The sequence below is a fragment of the Varroa destructor genome, unplaced genomic scaffold (genome assembly GCF_002443255.2).
Source record: "Varroa destructor unplaced genomic scaffold, Vdes_3.0 BEIS01000001.1, whole genome shotgun sequence".
Lineage (NCBI taxonomy): Eukaryota > Metazoa > Arthropoda > Arachnida > Mesostigmata > Varroidae > Varroa > Varroa destructor.
In genome coordinates, this window is record NW_019211454.1 from 7,923,344 (window position 1) to 7,943,725 (window position 20,382).

General features: G+C 38.9%; 3 protein-coding genes across 6 annotated transcripts; 2 read left to right on the forward strand and 1 right to left on the reverse strand.

The window, feature by feature from the left end:
* The first annotated feature begins 3,090 nt into the window (after positions 1-3,090).
* On the forward strand, positions 3,091-4,319 carry LOC111254853 (uncharacterized). The gene has a single exon (XM_022816145.2). The coding sequence runs from the start codon at positions 3,185-3,187 to the stop codon at positions 3,980-3,982; it is 798 nt and encodes a 265-aa protein (XP_022671880.1). The 5' UTR covers positions 3,091-3,184; the 3' UTR covers positions 3,983-4,319.
* A 1,112-nt stretch (positions 4,320-5,431) lies between these two features.
* LOC111253658 (DCN1-like protein 3) lies at positions 5,432-15,396 on the forward strand. Of its 3 annotated transcripts, none has more exons than XM_022813379.2 (6): positions 5,432-5,713; positions 7,888-8,930; positions 9,495-9,640; positions 10,923-11,002; positions 11,858-11,977; positions 12,458-15,396. In XM_022813379.2, exons 2-6 carry the CDS (start codon positions 8,766-8,768, stop codon positions 12,973-12,975), a joined length of 1,029 nt encoding a protein of 342 aa, XP_022669114.1. In that variant the 5' UTR covers positions 5,432-5,713; positions 7,888-8,765; the 3' UTR covers positions 12,976-15,396. The 3 variants fall into 3 exon arrangements, with proteins under 3 accessions (XP_022669114.1, XP_086834080.1, XP_086834081.1); XM_086977954.1 differs by lacking the exon at positions 5,432-5,713 and adding an exon at positions 5,737-5,757; XM_086977955.1 differs by lacking the exon at positions 5,432-5,713 and adding an exon at positions 5,775-6,786.
* On the reverse strand, positions 13,644-20,382 carry Coq4 (Coenzyme Q4). Of its 2 annotated transcripts, XM_086977961.1 has the most exons (7): positions 20,001-20,382; positions 19,597-19,764; positions 19,056-19,255; positions 17,871-18,005; positions 17,516-17,604; positions 16,758-16,949; positions 13,644-15,004 (listed from the first exon to the last, which is right to left on the reverse strand). In XM_086977961.1, exons 1-6 carry the CDS (start codon positions 20,137-20,139, stop codon positions 16,787-16,789), a joined length of 894 nt encoding a protein of 297 aa, XP_086834087.1. In that variant the 5' UTR covers positions 20,140-20,382; the 3' UTR covers positions 13,644-15,004; positions 16,758-16,786. The 2 variants fall into 2 exon arrangements, with proteins under 2 accessions (XP_086834087.1, XP_022669127.1); XM_022813392.2 differs by lacking the exon at positions 13,644-15,004 and having other exon boundaries at positions 16,173-16,949.

The window sequence follows — 20,382 nt, forward strand, 5'->3', positions numbered from 1 at the left end:
ACTCTGACGGACGTTTGCAACGCCAGCATGATTGTTTGTTCTATATTATATACTATACCATCTGCTAATTGTAATAAACACTTCAATTCTAATAGTCCTTAAAAAAGTGTAGCTTAATATAACTAATGTCAGCCTTCTACTTCCCGAATTTTACGTCCGGTATTGTCTTTGGCCATTCCATCAGACAGAACGAACTCTGTCTGTTTATGCCTAGGTTCGAACCTCGATCGCAACGTGTCTTTAAGCTTAGCACGCAAATACGCAAATTGTTGTTATTATTATTATTGCTTCTTATACATGATAGCTGGCATTCGATTTCGCGATTGGTCCAGAGGATATGGATACCGGATTTTCGGTTTGTGTAGCTTCGCCGTAGACAAATCACAAAAAAAAATAGTATGCATGACTACTTAACCCTAAAGCCTAAAGAAACTTGACCTACTACTAGGTTTTGTAAAGAAAGAAGCTCCATATAAGTAGAATGTGTCTCGCGAATAAATAGTTATGAAAGCAGGGGCACCTCGTAAAAATCATGCTTTAGGTAGAATCATACAGTTTTGGTTTAAAGAGAATTCGAAATCAGCCGAAGTCTATCCTAAGCCAGTATCCCGCCGTCTTCGACGGGGTACTGACAGATGTTGAAGCAGTGCGTTTCGAGGAGCGTATCTGACATGCTCAAGAAGCGCAGGTTTTCACGGCGACAAGCATCCTACATTGTGAACTTAAATTGCTAAAACGAATAATAATAATAATAATAAATCGCTGACTTATAATGCTTGCAATTTAGGCAATACTATTTAAAAACTGAAACATATATAGCAAACAGATGCACTCGTACGCAATGAGAAATACACTTTTTCAACTATTCAAGTATTCAACTAGGCAGACATATACAGTGCTTTGCAGTGAGAGAAGAACCATTCCTTATCCCCCCTTCTCAAGGAACTGTTTGTCAAAACTTTCAGTCGTTCCTCTTTATTACACCCCATCTGTGCGTATGTTTATCCGACGGATACTATTTTTTTCTAGAATCATGCGTCCCAGTGACGGCCCATCGGCCAGTTCACTGCTTCATGGTTATGATGAAGGAATCTTGAGACCAACCGGATATTTTCAGGAACACCATATTGGAACGTTGAATTTTCAATTATTTTCACCGGGTGCAGCTACAGCAACAATACGAGTAAACGTCTTAAAGTTATCTGCTGTAAAAACTCTGTATGATACGTAACAATCCTATTATGAAATGTACAATACCTGTGCCCCAAGTGTGTGGGTCAAGCTAAATTTTAATGATGAGGCATGGGGGAATAGCATTTATTTATATATATATATATATGTATATTATAGTGTAGTGTCGGTCGCTTCAAACGATTCGTTTTGCAGGATTCGAGTCCCAGCGCATTGCTGGGGGGTGATCAGGAAATAGCTATAAGATTAGGGAACCCCCCTGTTGACATACATTACATGGCAGGTGGGGTGAAAGCGAATAACATATTATGTTTTGTACTGCCAATTTACACATTCAGTTTTCCAATTGTACCGATATCCGTCGCGTTACGATTTTCTGATTAGCTATAGGTACAAATTTTAGCGGTAAAAAATAAAAAGATACGCAACAGCGTTCTGGTCTATTTGTATATAGTACTGTAAACGTGTTGTAGCAGCAGCGTCTATAGAAGCAAAGACATCAAAATGTCTTTCTTTCTAGCTGCTAAACTATTTTCTAACCAAAGATACTTTTTCTTCTCTATCTTCTATCATTTTCAGCAATGATAATCTGAGAAAACACATGAGTGGCATCGTAATATTGCCTTGTATAAGGGCATGTATCTTATTTTATTATGCACGAATAATTCATTTGGATTTATAAAGACTGACTTGACGGTTTGCTCCTGCTAAAACTATATATATATATATATATATATATATATATATATATATATATAGGAGGTTAATCAGCAGCTGATCAAAGAATATGCGCACTAGCTATAGCTTTGTGAAGTTATACAGGAGTGATTAGACGCTTTACAACAAATAGATAAACTTGCGCCAAAAGTTTGCTGGTGGTGGTATGTATAAATATCGTAACGTGCATTAGCATCGCTGCATAGCAATACGTTATACTTGCTCTCGACGATTTTTTCAGATTTTTGGCTCCGAAAAGTCGGTCAATACTGATATCCCAATGATGACTTCATTTTAAGAATCGCGTAAAGTCGACTTTAGGTGTAGGATAAAGACTTGCGCTCTGTATGATGAAGCTACCAAGTCTCAGGTCAACACATTCGTTTCAGCGCACAAAAGCTCGTAGAGAATTCAAGAAAACTTATGGCATCGAAACGCGTGTAGTTATTTCGCTAGGCAGCTATTTGCTGCATACACTACCTATGCTCGAATCTCTCAGCTATTGTCGGCACTTTCAGAACCCCACCACGCTTAATTCAGCCTGTACATTGCATCCGCACGGCTACATGGAGCAACCCAACAGTCTTTCGGCGGCTTCTATATGTCGACAGTATCCATCAGTATGTTCTATTCCAAAACCACACCACCACTGCTTCTCAGCTCTCTGTGTTCTATGTTTAATTAGCAAATGCTCTAAGAATTGCATTCTGATGAACGACCTAAACGAATCATCAGATATTGCACGTGCTTCCCATCCCAACACCCCCGCTGGTTTTCCCCCAGGGCGCCGTTGTGAGTACAACACCAAACGAAACCTATGGTACGCGAACTTCTGTCATCCATAGATATTAGATACGATACGGTTTCGATCGCCAGGGTATCAACGACAAGTTCGGAGCGAACGGCGACCAAAACTTAGGGATTTGCCACGAGGGAAGATTAAAATAAAGCAGTGATACCTGGCGCATTGAAAAAAAGGAGCATTAGTATCGGTCTTGAACACCAAATTTGCTTTGAACGTATTGTTTTAGGTCATCGTCCCACCGCTAATAGAAGTACATCCCATTTTCTTTCTTTCTTTCTCATCGTGCAGCCGAGCTCTTTTGAGGGTGAAGAGCCGCAGGCTATCATTGTAGAGCTCCTGTGAGCAAAGCCGAACCCCGCTGTATAAAAGCGGTGTTTGCACGTTGAAACTTTACAGTTCACCAGTCACTCGAGTAGTCTTCGGGGTAGCCTTCCTTCCTCATCTTCTTGAACAGGCGTGAAACTCAACAAGATGGCTTTCATCTTCGTCGGACTGGCGATACTTGCCGCTGCGCAGGCTCGCCCTCATGAATCGGGCGGAAGCTCGACAACTCAATCGCCGGAGGCGTCGTTCCTCGGCTTGCCCGCTTCAGCCGATGCCGCTATTGAGAAAACCATTGACGTCAAGTTCACTTGTGCTCACCGTCGTCTCGGCTATTACGCCGACATCAGTAACGATTGCAAGGTCTTCCATATCTGCAACCCGATGGAGCTCCCCGATGGCCAGAAAGCTGTGATGCAGTACTCATTTTTCTGTCCGGTTAACACGACGTTCGATCAGCAGTCACTTACCTGTGCTCCACACCCGAGCCCCATACCGTGCCACCTTGCCGAGAAGTACTACTACGTCAACGACCAGATTGGCGTTGTCGGTGATCTGGTCAATGTCGATAATGAACAAACTCAGATTCAGCACGACGCTCACACTGCTCCGGTGACCCAGACCGTTGCTTCTGTACCTCCTGCAATTCCAACATTCCACGCTGTTCAGACCCGCCCTGCTTCAACAATTCAGCACCGTGGTCCTATTCATGCTGTTCAGCATCATGTACCTGCTCAAACTGTCCAGATTGTCCAACAGCGGGCCCCGGTTCAGGCCGTTCAACACAACGGCCCTGTGCAAACGGTTCAGACCCATATTCCAGCTCAAGTCCAGCAGACAATTTTCCGTCAGCCACAGCAGACTAGCGCCCATTTCCAAGCTCAACCTCTCGTGGAACATCACCTTCAGCTCGTACCTACCACTGATAAAGTTCTCCGTCTTGGTTAAACGTTGTTTCTTTAGAAAAGTAGAAGACGATACATTGATATGCGCTTGGCTAAAAAATACGAATATGACTACTATATAATAATAATAAGTAAGTATTGTTATTGTTCTACATTGTTTTCTGGCTCGAATGATAGTTTATTACGATTTATCGGTAAGCGCAGGCAATCGAATCTCTGTCTTCAACGTAGCTTTTTGTATTATCGCCTGTATAGAATAATGAGAGACATAACTGGTGCCGACGAAGTAGTACCTGAGATGAACTGAATTCTATTACGTAGTAAGTAAAAAAGTGAAACGTGTCCGTTCAGTAATAGCAAATAAATGCTTCTTTTTTAAAGTGTTGTTTGTTAATTGGTAAAAATATTATTGGTAGTAGCGAAAATGTTTGCGAGTGGCAGATAGAGCTGTATGTTAAAGTGTAACCCCCTTAAAATAGACGATGGAACGAATAAGGGTCACTAGAAATTCTAATACATTCTAGCTTATCTTGCAAAAATTATTTCTCGAGGTAGCTAAGTCGAGGCTGAATTATAAAGATGACATTCTAAAGAAAACATTTGTTGCGAATGCCGCGGCGGCCATGCGGGTAAGACTGTGCGTTCAGTTTACGAGATATTTGGCTAAATCCTCAAAAGAAGTTCGTTGATTTTGTCAAGATATTTAACTTACCAGTATTAACTAGTCACACACTTATAGTAAATTAGAGTACATGTACAAGGTTGTTTTCGATAGGTAATATATGTGCAAAAGGTCTAAGGCAAATTGGGGGGCGCAGGCCCTCACGGCTATTTTCATTTTTTTTTTCGATATTTTTCAACTACTAGGGCAGTGTTACAATAATGGAAAAAGACAAAAAAGTTTATTTGTCACTACAGGTATTGTAACTTTTGTTTTGTCTGAATCCGCTATATTAAACATAAACAATTAGGATCGCGCATTGCTCGAACCAAAAAGAACATAGAGTTAAAAGTTTAATTAAATTTGTGAGAATGATTTTTACTAATGCGTCTAAAACGTTGTTCGTATAAAAATTTACTTATGATTTTATTTTACCATAATAATACTTTTAATATAAATTACGCTCAAATAACGCCTCAGCCATCAGCGTAATTGTATGTCAGTACCATTTTCATACCTTTGACGCATATTTAATATGTCCAGTCAACCTGTGTAATTTTTAATTCGTTTATGTCAATCAAAGGTGATTTATTGTCGACATATTGGTATTTTCATGAAAATAAAAATGTCGCTATAAAAATCACACCCACAAATCGCAGACCTCCAATACATTGCATTCCATTCTAGAAATCCGCCTGTTCCAAAACGGCCAACGGAAATTTGGCAGAAGCTATGAACCTCTGCCGATACTCACACTTCTATCAAAGCTTCTCTTGTTTGCGTGTGCCCCGCCTATACGGTGGTGCACTGGTGCCTATCCATGTAGTTATATAAAGCGGCGGAAAGAAAATAAATTCGTCTATTCTGTATCGTTGTGATTTGTGTGCCTTTCTGTAGGCGACTCTGGCAGGGTACACCGGTGGCGCTGCTGCTCCAGAAAAACACGACATGGGAAAGGGCTACGAGCTCCTCTGATGTTTGGAATGTTGTCGTGCGTTCTGCGGCGCGACCGAGTATTCGTCGGCCTAGAGGTGATGTTCAAGATGGCTGCGCGTATCATACGCCAGTGAGAGGGAGACTGAAGGATTTTAAATGTATCGAAAACACAAAACGGTACGGAGAATTCGGAATTTTCTAACCAGCGAATGCATGAAGTGGTATGGATGGAAAGTGGAACAGAAGCGGATTAATGCCGGGGGTTGGCTTGTCGTGGTTTTCCGGTGAAACTTGATTTCTTAAATAGACATAATTTAAAAGAAATCAGGACGAGTGGTCCTAGACGGCACTTAGCCTAAGCTTTTCTGAGAAAAGGAACACAAACTGGAATAGAGTTATGGATACAGAAGTGTGTTAGCTTTATAGGGCTCTTATGCTGCTAGGAAAACAGTCAGCTCAGTTCTGGCTTTCTTTTTTGTGATTTTGTGAACGTACGGAATGATTGGATATTTGAAAAAGATCACAGAGAAGAATAAGCGATAGTATCGATGGAGTAAATGCGAATGTGACTATGATAAAGGGAAATGGATTACGTTGCGTTGCGATGGATGGCCTATACTGGGTAGCCTATACATGACACAGTGGATATGGGGATGTACCTCCAGTCATTTATTTCGAAGGATGATATATGACTGGTAGGACAGCTTTTTTGCAGTAAAAGGTTACTATCAGTAGAAGCTACATAAGCCGCCGATGAAGCGGTGCACTAACAGAATTGTCTCATAAATAATCGGTATCGTATTCCGCAATGTGTATCATATACACAATATTAAATTTTCTAAGAGAACTCTGAAGTGCATGATAGCCTCTGCTTGTAGAGAGGAAATAAGCTGGCTTACCGAGTACCTTTGTACCAGCCACATAAACCCAGCTTGTGCACAGCATTAGATCGGTTGGAATTGAATTTGCAACTGCATTTCATGCACGTATTTTTGTTTAAAAGTAGCTTAGGAGAATTAAAAATCAGGCGCCGTTTATCGCTTGTGGAAAGATTCGATCGGCAGAGTTTGTGAGTCGTATCACATCATACATGATGTGTACGAACAAGCTTGTGATTGACCTAGTTAATCAGAATAGTTAAAATTGGCGCTGGCTGGAAAGAGGACAATGCACTCGACGTTAGGGCTTCGAATTATCAATCATCTTTAAAGGCAATGTGTGTGCCCGTCGCGGAGTAACTTTACGTCCAAGTCTGTACAGGGAATGTGTGACTATATATGAAGTGGTTTATGTTTCTTTTAGATAAATTATAGATGACTCACTAAGTTGAGTGGAGTTCCACAGTGAAGGAAGTGACAAAGTTGTGAATCAGTCATCTTTATAACATTACAATAGATTCATGGTCATTTCAGCAACCTTCATTACTCTACGTGCCTTTATGGACAGCAGATTATATAATTATTAAATATGATTTAGGGGATCCGAATTTCTTCAAAAGATACAAATTATATAACTGAAACTTTCTACATTTTCGTTTGTATTTATTGAATATAACGAAGATACAGAACACTGGTAAAATGCATTTCGTAGTATTTATTTTTGAACGTTTTTGGGATAAGAAATGGAGGGTATCTTCGTTGATGATTTTTTTCTTAATTTTTCTTTGTATTGTCTAAATATACATTTTGTTTATATTTAACATATTTCGTTCTTGTCATTGCCTTTTATTAATATTACCTACTTCTGATCCCTATGATACCTAGGAATATGTTAATTTGATTGTCTATCTTTAATTTAATAGCACTTCGATCTTAAACAACACGGAACTAGCTAAATATATTCCAAAAGTTCGACCGCTCCCTAAATACTTTGTTGTGCTTAAATTAAAGTGATAGATTTAGCTAGAACAAATGGTTTCTAGTGAATGTAACTATCTAGCACTGCCGCTCCGAAGAGTATTACGGCGTACTCTTAACTGTTGACCTAGTCTACCTAGAAAAACAGTCAAAACAAAATGTTTAGTAAAGTTTTCTGCTACTAACGAACTTCATTACCTTTACTGTATATAGCTAATAATTATTGCTTTGCACTCGACAAGCCTTTGACGCGTTAAACGTTATGAATTTGACACCTGGTGTAAATTAAACATTGCCAGATACTGCTGGTTTTTATTTCAGCTCTAAACTAAGTGTGTGCCTATATTTGCTTTCGGTTTTGCCTTCTTGGAGGGTCCTTGTGAACTAATCGATCGTTCATTACAATGCATTATTCCACATGGTTAGCTACGAATTGACTCTTCTAATTAATAATCTCAACCATTATTCTCCTCGTCTCATCTTTTCATTAATTAGTTGGTACGAGGTGTAACTTCCCCGTAGAGGGAATGCTAAAGGCGGGTAGACAGACGGAACTCAGTGCAGGTGACAGTGGTACTCCGAGGACAGGCAAAGACAAAGAACACATCACTCCCATAGTAGAAGTTCCGTCGGGTCCAAATTCAAATTTCTTACTGAAATCCATCCTGAAGAGAAGCTGAACCTGCATCGACCTGATATTCTGATCGTAAACTTACTTCATACTTCATACTGATACCTGGAAGAACTCTGAAATAAATTGTAACAAAGGTGTACATTGTAAACGCTTTTCCCTTGCGTCCCTACGGAGGATAAAAGTATATCTATATAAATATATATAAAGCTCGAGAGAGCGCTGTGACATCCGTTCTACCCGCAATCGACGAAATTAGTAGGATGTGAAAGTTTGGCCGGATCGAAAGCCCGTGCACTCCTCGCGCTGCCCGTTCACCTCCTTCTTAAGAATACGGCTGCAAACAATAACTTCTATCAACTACCGTCTATCAGCCATATCGTTAACGTCCATGCTACCGTTATCTTCATCGTGCGTCGTCAACGTGCGCTAAACACGCCATTACGAGTAGTTATCGGCTGCGTTATCGGCTTTTCCTGTAATGTGAGGATTGCCTACCACAATCCGTTTGCACGGTGATCACCGATTTAAAGTACGGCTTTACCGCTCGAGCAAGCGCTGGAGTGTAGGAGTCCGAGCGGGAGTGCCAGAGCACGGTGAATGCTGTTAACAATTAGTGCTTCGTTAGTTGGCAATTACCAAATTGAATTGGAAGAAGCGGAACGATTGAGTGAAACGCAGACGAATTGAATAGGTGTACCTGACTGCGCATGTCCTGGTGTCAGTTCCCGGCGCGTAATTGATGGGCAACGTTTGCTGCATCAACGGCGGAGGCGGTGGGGGCGACAGCAGCTCGAAAAGAGCTGCGCCAACGTCACCCGCAACTGGAAGTTGTTGCAGAGCGACGCAAGACGTAGAAGATCAACTGAGGGAGACGGCGCACACTTTGCTCGAGCAACAGCCACAGGTAAAAAAATACATAACTTCAAAATGTTTAGTGTATTTACTTATCAATAATAGGTATCGGGTAATGATTTATGAAGCTGAAACTAGAAACATCTAAAGGCACATTGTAGAGGGAAGGATCTTTCGACATCTCTGTGGACGTCTCAGAACGTCTGTATATAGAATGAAACACTCCACAGAAAGGGTTGTGCTTTCTCAATCTAACATTTGCTTAAACCCCAAGTTTCTTACGTGTATGAACAGTTACTCTTTCAGCTTGATAAGTCCAAGGTACCTCATGCTGCCGACAGTAAAACTTTTGTCGCAGAATCATATCACTGCCATCTTTACTGAATGGGGCGGATTGCCTTTTTTGTTTACATCATCTGTACAATTTATTCAGTGCTATGTATGTTGAGCCGCTCCTTGCCCGCAAACTCTTAATAAACGTAAACGAATTAAATGCTCATGTTACACCATATGCCATACCGTACTCGTTGCTATTACACTGCTCATCATTCAATATAGTTAGTTTCGCCGTTGAATAGTCACCCTCTAAAAACAGACTGCCGCTATTCCCTTTCAGCCTATGGACTATCGAGAAGAACCCTGTGACGGAAGTCTAGGCCATTGTCGACGCGCACTGCCTCCTACAAAACTGTTTAAGGGAACTGCCTCATCAAATGATAATCATCCTGCCGCTGTAACGTCCAGTAGTCACATAGCCAAAAGGTATTTATTGTTTGCTCTGTTTCATTGCTCGATTGTGGCTTTTTAGATGTTCCAGTGTCGTCGCTTCTGTAACGTAGAGTTTATCTTAAGGTATCCCTATGAAAAAGGCAGGTAATATCAGGTCTGGGAAACGGATAGGGTCTTTTATGGGAAACCTTTGACCAACCCATCTATTATAGGAAATCTTTGTCGAACCCAACATATGAGGTTATCATCAAGATATATCCCAAGTATCACCAAGAATTTCCCATTGTCACTAAAGTGCTATCAAATCTACGCTAAGAGATCCTTGCAGTAAATTCAAGTAATTGGTACTAGTCATTATACTATCAAAAAACAATGGCTCGTTTGCTTGAAATGTCGCATCAGACTGAAATTCCTGGTAAATTAACATGCAGTTCTTGCGTAGGACGCCGATTTACGGTTGTCCATTAAGCGTAGTTATGTCGCTAAATTGTGCCATTTCACTTGGAGGTGACCATATAGCTTCAAATGATCTTTCCGAAAACTGGATCTTGCTTGCATTTTCTTTGGAGTACATATCGCGAAATTATTATCTACGGTCCAGATCTCTGCATTGACAGCCTGTACCATCGTGGTTATCTAACTTCTCTTTTACAATGTCTTAAATTACGATGAACACGTGATTTGTTAACGGCAAGCTCAGGTTATTTGATTCTCTCACAGATTTTTAGAATTAGCTCATTTTAATTTTTAAGTGCATTTTTTAGCTGATGAATTTTTTCGAAATTTCTCTTCTTCCGCTACGTTGTCTTTGAACTTTCTTACAGTTTAATGCGCCTTAAACTTATCTTGTACCCAATTAATTGTACACTGCGTAGGTTGTTGCCTTTGTACTTTTGCTAGGTTTTTATACTTTTAATAGCATTTTAAAATATCGTTTTTCAAATAATAATTATACGAAGATTATTATATTCGTTATTACCAATTAATCACATTCTGGAAGAGAGTAGCAATCAACGTTATGACCTGTTACTTTATATATACTATATATACATATATATTTACAAACTTTTTTAAGAGAAATAAGCTGCACACTCTTTCGATCGTAAACAATAAGCTTCGTTAGCATTATCAGACAGATCATACTGTTGCATCTATTCAGTCCAACTGCTATATGAAGGACCTTTAGGATACTATTTTCTAATCCATTGACTATTAGTTCGATGCTGAGTAAGATTATTGTGTTGAACAATCCATGTAAAAAGTATATGTGTAGAAAATTTGGTTAGTTAATATCATGAAAACAACATTATTTCAGATATTCGTACAATATGGATAAAATTGCCTTATTATTTGAAAAGTACAAGGAGCCTGACAGTGATATAATGGACGCAAACGGTAAGATTATGCAGATATATGTCACAGTACTTAAGTATTTAAAATAAAAAATTGGCAATTCTCTAGTAAATAACTGTTCTTACGAATTTATGAGCGTGTACAGAAGTAGAGATTCCTGGTCACTTTAAATTAAAGACTTTGCCCCTCAAACCGATACATTAGTTAGTACTTAAAGGTATCTCTGCTTGATTTGTTGTACAATGCCTGATTTAAGTTTAGATTAAATGATCTACTTAGCTGCCATACTCAATTTATGTTGAGTAATATTTTAGCTGACTACCGTAGAATGTTTCAGTAATGTCTACTTTGGTATTTTCTGAAGAAGTGAGCAAACTTGGTGTATAGTCTTAACAGTCTTGCCTTTATCATAAAAGAAAGATATACATATTTTTTCCGGTATTGCTGGGTGATCTCAAAGGTAGTAGTATTCAAAATTACTTATGAAATGGCCAGGGAAGGCGAGTTGTTTGGGGGAAAAGTTGTAACGCTTTGCGATTTGATCTAGTATCTTGATGCCAATAAATACAAAAAGATAAATCCGTTTGTTGGAGAAGGCTACTTTACAAGTACAATTAACCGCAAGTTAATGTTGTCATGGCTGCGCATAGGCGCCGCAAACTAGAAAAGGTTGTGCTGAGACTACGTATTTACCTTTATCCGCGTCTGCACAAACAAGTCTCTCTTGTCTTATCTTTATCATAGTTCTTAACAACACTGGTTTAATTGTTAATCGTGATATATTAATACTACACATAGCATCGGGTCTGTTGCATTGCAAATACACAAAATAATCGATCTCTTTGTATGACTTTCTTAACGTGTAAACCTAAACATATTTGTCCGTCGTATGCTCAGGAATCAGCCAATTTTGTAAAGATCTCGACATCTCAGCTGAGGACTTCCGGATTTTGGTATTCGCATGGAAATGTAAAGCTGAGGTGATGTGCCAGTTCACGAAGAGCGAATTTATTGAAGGTACGGAAACAACGGTGCATCTATTGAAAATACGATAATATTTATGATATTAACACTTAATTGTATAATGACTGAATTAAATTTATCGTGTTGTTAAACTTGAGCAAGAAGTTACTCTGTTTAAAATAGGAAAGTTAATGTTTGACTTAGTATTTGGGACGGATTCGCGACATAGTCGATATAGAAACAGGTGTAATGTGTGAAACCATAGTGCATTCTCTAAACAAAGGAAAACCTTGATTGCTACATACAAGAAAAAAATGTACAGTTCGCAACGAAGAAAAAATTTGCGCGATTTTTGGGAAATCATAGTTTCAATAATGGGACGGGATAATGACTCTAAACTTGAAAATAAGTTAACGATTTTTACTGTGCAACCTGTCAACGGCTTTTTTAAACTAGTTAAAAAGATGTTGTTCAGAATCGTAATTTTTTAACCTAAATATTTCTTGTTCTGTCATCTGCATTTCATTTATGCAGGGTTGTCTTCCTTATGCGTCGATTCCATTCCGTCACTGGTACCGGCCCTTAACCGAGTGGTCAGCGAATTCCAGCCATTGAACGATGATGAACACTTTGCTAGTTTGTATAAATGGGTCTTCTCGTTCGCGCCCAGTGAAGATACTGCAGCGATATGCAACGCCCAACAAGCACAGCAAGCCCAAAACAAGAACCAGCTATCACTCGATATGGCCAAACAGCTGTGGAGTATTGTGTTTCAGCAGCCCCATATGCCGGCTTTGGTGTACAAGTGGCTAGAATTTTTAGAATTGCATTCGGATCAAATCGATTTGATTTCGCGCGATACTTGGAACCTGTTCCTCATTCTGCTCCGACGATTCGCCTATGATCTGTCGACGTACGATGAGTCGGAGGCGTGGCCCTCGATATTTGACGATTTCGTCCACTTCCATAACGATCAGACAAATCAAAACTGCGCAAAAAATAACTCACCCTGGGACGAACAGGGAAATGGTAACCTTATCAGCTCCCCTTAGCTGATACCGTTCCAGTGAAACCGTCGCTAAAACTGTCATTGACCTTCATGCAATTTTTCCTATGCTAGTCCCTTGAGCCGCTAGGTGAAAGAGGGAATAAATGAGTGAACCGTTATTCAATAGAATAAACCATAAAGCAGTTAAAACTAAACGAACCATGGAAGAAAGCTACAAAGCTAGGAATCGCGGAACTCATCATTTATGTCTACACACGGACGCATCACGTAGAAGTTTTAATTGGTCGACATGTAATTGCTCGACAAACATCCGTTTAGACCATGATGGGGCTAACGATATGTAGGTAATCGCGTTTTTCGTGCGCGCATTCGAGTGCAATTTGCATGCCTCCCCTGAACGGCGCAACGTCAAATGACAAATCATAGTTTCAAAATCGGTGTCCTCTACCCCGGCCGCCCACAATGCGTTGTGGAATTTGTGTCGATATTTATGGTACTGCATGTGCGTTGCAAATTCAACTATTCTAAATAGGAATCTATCGCTAGTTGGCTAAACTAATTCAATGCAAATATCATGAATGTGAATAATTTTGAACAACGGGGCTCGGCGTCAATTTACCTGCCAATTCATCTCAAACAAACAAAGCAGACGCTCCGCTCTTTTCAAATTGTTTCGAATGCTAGAAGACACTTGACAAAAAAAAAGCTCGATTTTGCAGTAATAACTGGTCGAAAAAAATATCACTGACTTTATTCGAACTCGAAGGACAGCTGCGTGAGCGTGAGTGTCATTTCGGGCAGGTTTTACCCGGAATTGTTGTTCGTGAGGATGTAAGTTTGTACGCCAAAATGCACTGCTCGTTGTTATAGAGCAACATACTTTAAAATTTGTCTTTGAATTAAATAATTGTAACATGCCCTCTTCTATTTGGTTCAGAAACATTTTTGTTATATGTATACATATATATACATCAATCGGAATTATACCCAATATTTAGCTACATTCAATCAAGAATTCAAAAATACATTCATACAGTAACTGTTTCTATGATCCGAATACCTAGAAAATATGGCGATGAGTCTTGCGTGGCTTTGTATTTTTTACATGTGTATAAACACTTTTAGCTATATTTATTATAGTTCTAGCAAAAGTGCTGCGCATGTTTCTACTTGATAATGCAAAATGTGTGCGGTCCTTTGCATGTGGTTTTACTTTTTTACACTGCGAATTCAACAAAGCTGGTATGATTAACTAACGGATACCAATCCAATTAGAGGTTGGTTCTACTGTCCTTCAAGAAATTATTCACTACATTTCCTCTTGTGTTTGGACCACATTTAAAGTGTTTTTTGACTGAAACTCTTAATCACTTTTTTTTTTAAGTTTGTTGTGATCTTGTGACCCCGCTCTCTGTCGAACAATATAGCGATGAAAAGAATGGCTCGCACGTTGATTCTGTTGTTTCCCATTATGAGTAGCTCTTGTGCATTCGTTTCACAGAACAGGTTAAATAGAGACAAACTGAACAACAGCATTTCAATAGGTAGTGTAGTGCTCTAATCAAATTTGACAACAGTATCACCTTAATCTTACCATAATTTGGCAATATCTTACTATAGTTACACAACTTCACTTAATGTATTTGTTGTCTTTTCTGCAATGATGCAATGGAGCCGGTGCACCCTCAATAGCAGTCGGAACAATAGACGACAAACAATCAAACAAATGGTTTTATTGGGGGTGGAGCAGGTTTTAGCATTAAAACTAACTTCCACCTAGTAAAATAAATGTTTATGAGAATTCTGCATATTTGTGTGCTACGCCAATAGGTTTATATACATGTACAGTTACGGGTGAAGAAAAAGCGTTGTAATAATTATCCTATTGCTACAACGAGATTTGCGTTGCAACAGGACTGAGTGCTGGAACAGCTGTCTGCCCCGCGACAATTTTTACTAATTTTGCTACGTGTATTATATACCTTTGAGCACGAAAATTTTTGATGGGTGAGCGATTGCAGCTTGTTGATACCGGTGCTTTTGTAGCCGAAATTTTCATATAAATATAAGTTCTGAAAATCAGAAGCAAAACAACATGAACGACTCACTGAATCTAAGATGGTGGACCAATCGAGTGAACCTTTTAGCGTAGTCATACGATAGGTATGCTGTACGATTGAACGCCATTAACTGTACGAAAAAAACTAAAACCTAAAATTCAAATGCGCAGGATGTATGCTATATAGGGATTGTCTATATTTCTTTTATGGATTATATTTCACCTAATGTTTTCTGAAGTTCGATCTGTTGCAAAGTTTTATCGCGTAGTTTACCGTATAAAATGTTGTGATAAACTGTTCATACATCATTATGAATTCTGTATCTATTGATATCGGGATCGGATAACCGTTACTATAAAATAAACTCTGGGGCTAAAACCTTCGCGACCGCGAGCCACAAAATACTAGAAGCTTTTGTTTTATAAATAACATTTTCAGGAACTAGAAAAATTTTAAAACTAGAAACCAAAAATATACCGATCTGGTCACCTATGTTACAGGACAAGTAATATATAACAAAACAACATTGATTTTTTAATTTGACAGTCTGCATTTTATGAAATGGAGGAGTTCTGAACAAGTGACGTGAGGCAGCTTAGTTCGTACAAATCTTCTCTAAATAGCTGAATTTTATTCAAAATGAACTTAATTTTCCTTTCCACCCATAGCGTATTTTTTTTAAAAACACGAAAATATCGAGAGAACTAGGAAGGCAGTAATTGAATAAATGAAGAAGTAAATGAGGTATACAACGAGGAATGAGTGACCACAGTATGAGCGCTGAGTCTGAAAAATTAAACATAGAGCATGACACGGAAACAATTAAATTATGCATTTCGGTGTCGGAGAAGGAAGTTGTCGCCACCGATTGTCTGAGAATTGTCCTTAGAGCAAAATAGTATCGATGCAAAAGCACAGGTTACTTAGATTATCAAAGGCCAGTTTCCCTCAAAACTGTATTAATACATTATCAGTATTTCCTTAGAAGGCGTGCTAACCACGACGCATTATCAAATTTTGAATGTTATGATTGTATCTCCTTCAGTCGTAGAAAAAGGGCAACTATACACTCGTATTTTTTGCTCTATGTTTTACGTTTGTATATAAACTGTGAATATAGCAGATAGTATGAGCTACTGTACAATGATAAAGCTAAAAGTAAAAGAGAAGAAACATCAAATCTCTAAGGAAGCCCCCACCAGTCGCCGAGGGCAAATTTAATCTTTCGAAAAATAACGAAAGTGTATCTAAAAGGAAAGAGTTCGAACGACAAAAAGGCGAGAGTTAAATAAAGTCGTGCTCTTAGTACAAATAGATGTTTTTTAATTTTGCCTTTACTGTGCTAGATTACTGCACTATTTTATTGTATTATATACTAATATTCGTATATTGGTAAGAACAGGCCGAGCATTTATCGGATGCTGTGTTGAGACGGTTAAAAATGTCCTGCTGAACACAAGTTGGTTTGAACTAGTTATGACAGAAGTAAAAAGGAAAAAACATTTTGTAACTCTACGTTCATGTACGTATAGCTAACACTAACGTAACACATATCTAAACATTGGAATAGAGAACAAGCCAAGCGCTGATGATGGAATAAAAAATAACGATTTACCTACTTTTCAACAATGTTCGATACGCTACTACTTTAAATATAATTAGGACTTCAGCAATTGCCCTTATTAGCCCTAGGCTATTTATATGAATCAGATTTTATCATCCGTCAACTATCTGATTCAGTACTAGGTTAGATATCGCTAGTTACTTTTTCCTCACTAAAGCGCGTTACTCTCCTCAAGCAAAAAGGCTAGGCGGTGGCGGTATGCAGAGTTCGCGTCGCAAATCCTCAATATCTTGGGTCCATCGTTCCTCAAAGTAAACTGGCATAAACGGCTTTGACTCGAAGCCCGTCTGCAAAGCCCACGGCAGATATTTGGTGATATATAGCTGACGATGCCTGCGTGCAACATTATAATAGTAAATTAGATGCAATAATTGATTCTTACGTTTGTTATCGAGAGTGTCGTAGGAGAACAAATGAAAAACCTACTGGCGAGTTGTCATCTCTTGCTGGTTATTCTATACAAGTAATTACCTGCCGCCAGATGACACGCTCTGACATATTTATCATGTCTGGTGTAAAAATGGTACCTCCTTCCAGGCATATTGGTCTTCCAAGCTATATTGTGTATTCCGTATTACATCGATATGAAATTTGATTTAGACGGCTGGTTATCAACGCGAGACGAAATGTATCTATGCCAACTTACGAAGGCTCAATTCGACGGGTCGGTAGATACTTCTTGGAGAAAATATTCGTAATCGAGATGCCAAAATAGGTAATTTTTATAAAAGTTTAGTAAAATTATTTCTATCACAGTAATGGCTAAGTAGTAAGTAAGTTCTCTACACAATTAAGCACTGTTTTGCTTTACTCTTTCGATTTCTTCTTTAAAGTGTGTCTTATTCTGTGCATCTTTTTCAGTTGTGCTTGTCTTTTAAAATAGAATAAATGCTTCTTACTTTGGCTTTAGGCGGATGGCCCCGAACAGGCCAGCGGTGCCAGCCATGGGTAATCTTGTTTGGAAGGCTTCAACCCACTTCACAGTAACCTTGTAAATGAGTAAGATTAAAAAACATTATGCGTCTCTTAGTTAGTAAACTGCACAAATCTTTTGACTCTTCCATCCCCTAATGTTAGTGAAGATACTTCTCTCTATTCCATCAAGATCTCCCCTATTTACAACTCACAAGACTATAACATTATCTCGTTTATCAACTTCAGCAAACATTAGAGAAGCTCATATTAGCACTCAGTGTCATTTGCCGTATTATGAAGTAGATTATTTATTTGAGAAGAAGTAATTTATTGTATTACCTCTCCAAGCATTGTTGTCGGCATCGCCATCATGGCATGGAAAAGATCGTGAACTTCTCGGTAGCGTTGTGCTACGTACGCTAGTTGTGGGTCATCAACGAAATGTACCGGGGAGCGATCGTCGGCACTGATTTTCTGCAACACACAGTAGTACGCAATGATTGTACATAAAGAAAATTACATCAGAAAACACAAGACATCTTTCACCATCCTCAAACAGTTCGCGACTAAAATATTACCAAAAGTTTCAGTCGAAAGCGTCACTTGTTTTATTCTATCGTTTATTTATGAATATGTTCATTCATAGAATCATAGAAAAATTTAGTGAAATGAGATGAATTTAGAGAAAAATGCCTCCTCCGTTCGTATCTATTATGTTGCGGTACAAATTACATGTAGACTCCAGCAAAATTATATAAACAGTTCAGCTGGCAACTAAACAGAAAGAGACACGCTTGTTTCATTCACTCTTTTTCCCTTCTTGAAATGGGGCCCTAACTAGCCCTAATCTTCAAGTGCGCCGTTTCTCTACTAAACCGCATTAATGAACTCAACAGTGTCCATTTCTCTCTCTTTTCCTCTACTTTTATAATTTTGAAAGTTTTTTTCTTCTACCTTCATAGCTAAAGACGGAATGTGATAATACTATATATTCCTAATGTAAAGTCCCAAATCCCAGCCGACATCGATTACGTTCTAAATTTAATCCAATCACTAATTATTGACCAACAGTGGTTTCTCGAGACGAAGATTGCTCAAATGGGCTCTGGCTTGACCTGAAAATCCAAAAAAATGTTTCGTTTTTCTGCCCACGTTTTTGAGAAGACTAACACTTTTAGATATGGCTATACCAATCTCAGATTACCTCAGGCCGTCGAAATGTATCTGCTTGGCCAAAAAAACCTTAGACGATCTTAGATGTAAGAATATGCATATAACTTTTCTGCACAAAGGTTCCAGTTTATTCCTTCACCTACATATTTTCTACTGATATCCCCGACAGTCACCAAGACATTCCCATGCATATGAGTAAATGCTGCTAAAGCCCCCTCTTATGCAATTTACCTATAGTGTTCTATGGTGCCAGAATTTCCATAGCATCTTAAACCGCATTATGGAAATCCCAATGCAACTGCCCATTTCTGAAAATATCTTCCCCAGGCTTTGAGAGTTTACATTACGTACATTGTCCTGCATGAATTTGGCGTAGGTGTATCCAAGTGTGTTTGTCGGCATCCGTAGAAGTGCGGGATAATCAACAGTTTGGGTGTTTATCCGTGGCTGTTGGGCTAAAATCCGTCGACCTTCCTTCGAAGCTTTCATCTGACCCAACATATACTCGAAGCCGCAGTGACCCGTCACCTCACCGAAACATGCAATCATATCTAAGCGATAAAAAATCAAGTGGTTCAACTAAATCGGTAGCCGTTAGTCCGAATGTGGAGCCTTATGCGCATGAACTAATATATTAAATAATATATATCTAAAAAATACCTAAAAAGGACTTCATATTTGTATATAATATTTGCAAATCTATGCATAGTCCCTTGAAACGATTTACTTTTCTCTAATAGGATCTTGAAATTAATAGATAAGAACCGTAAAGCTAACAGCCTACACCCATTCACTCTGTTCTTTTGGAGATCGTTTTCTATTTGTCAATTAACTTTAATTAATTTATTGATTGATACCAACAAAAAGTTTATCAACAAAGTATATCGCTGACCCGCTCTATAGACGTCCGTGATGGACACCAAAGCCGACCCGATGGCAAGAAGACCTTTCTGGAAACTTGAAGTGGGGTAGTGGCCTGGATAACGTGGAGTTCGATATTCGCCTGATGTCGCAGGGTCTTCGTATTCACATTCAACCCAGCGGATATTGCTCGCCGCTTCTAAAACGGTCAAGTTATGTCGCTATTATCACGCATATATGTACGACGCAATACTGAAAACGGTTTCTTGTGAAATCTAATACAGTAGAGCCTATTTCATTGCTAGTGACTTTTATTCCACAAGTCTACATAGAGCTACAAGTCAACACCCCGTTTAGCCGAACAAGAATTGGCTGTCGGTATTTTTCGATCGCTTATTGGTTGGAGACAGTAACGAATGAGTGTGGGGCACTTACCGGCCATTTCGTTTATCGTGTCAATGTTTTCAAACCTCTGACCACCAGGAGGAACTTGTGCTTCTGTAGTGGAAGCTACAAACCGCCGGTTCAAATGAACCCAAACTAGTGTGCGCGACCATTTTAACAGTCCCGCCATAAAATATGATTACACAATCCACAGGACAATACAAAACGTATAACGGCAGTATAGCAAACAATATATATCAGTATCTCGGTTACTACTAACATATAATAATTGCCTATGTAATAAATCCACTTTTACTTAGAAAAAGTTTACTCAAGTTAAACAGACGTCGCGTATCAAAAATCAAATGTTGTCATTTTGTCCGCAAGAGTCAGCCAGCTGATAGGCAAAAGTTCGTTTAGACCGGAACCAGCG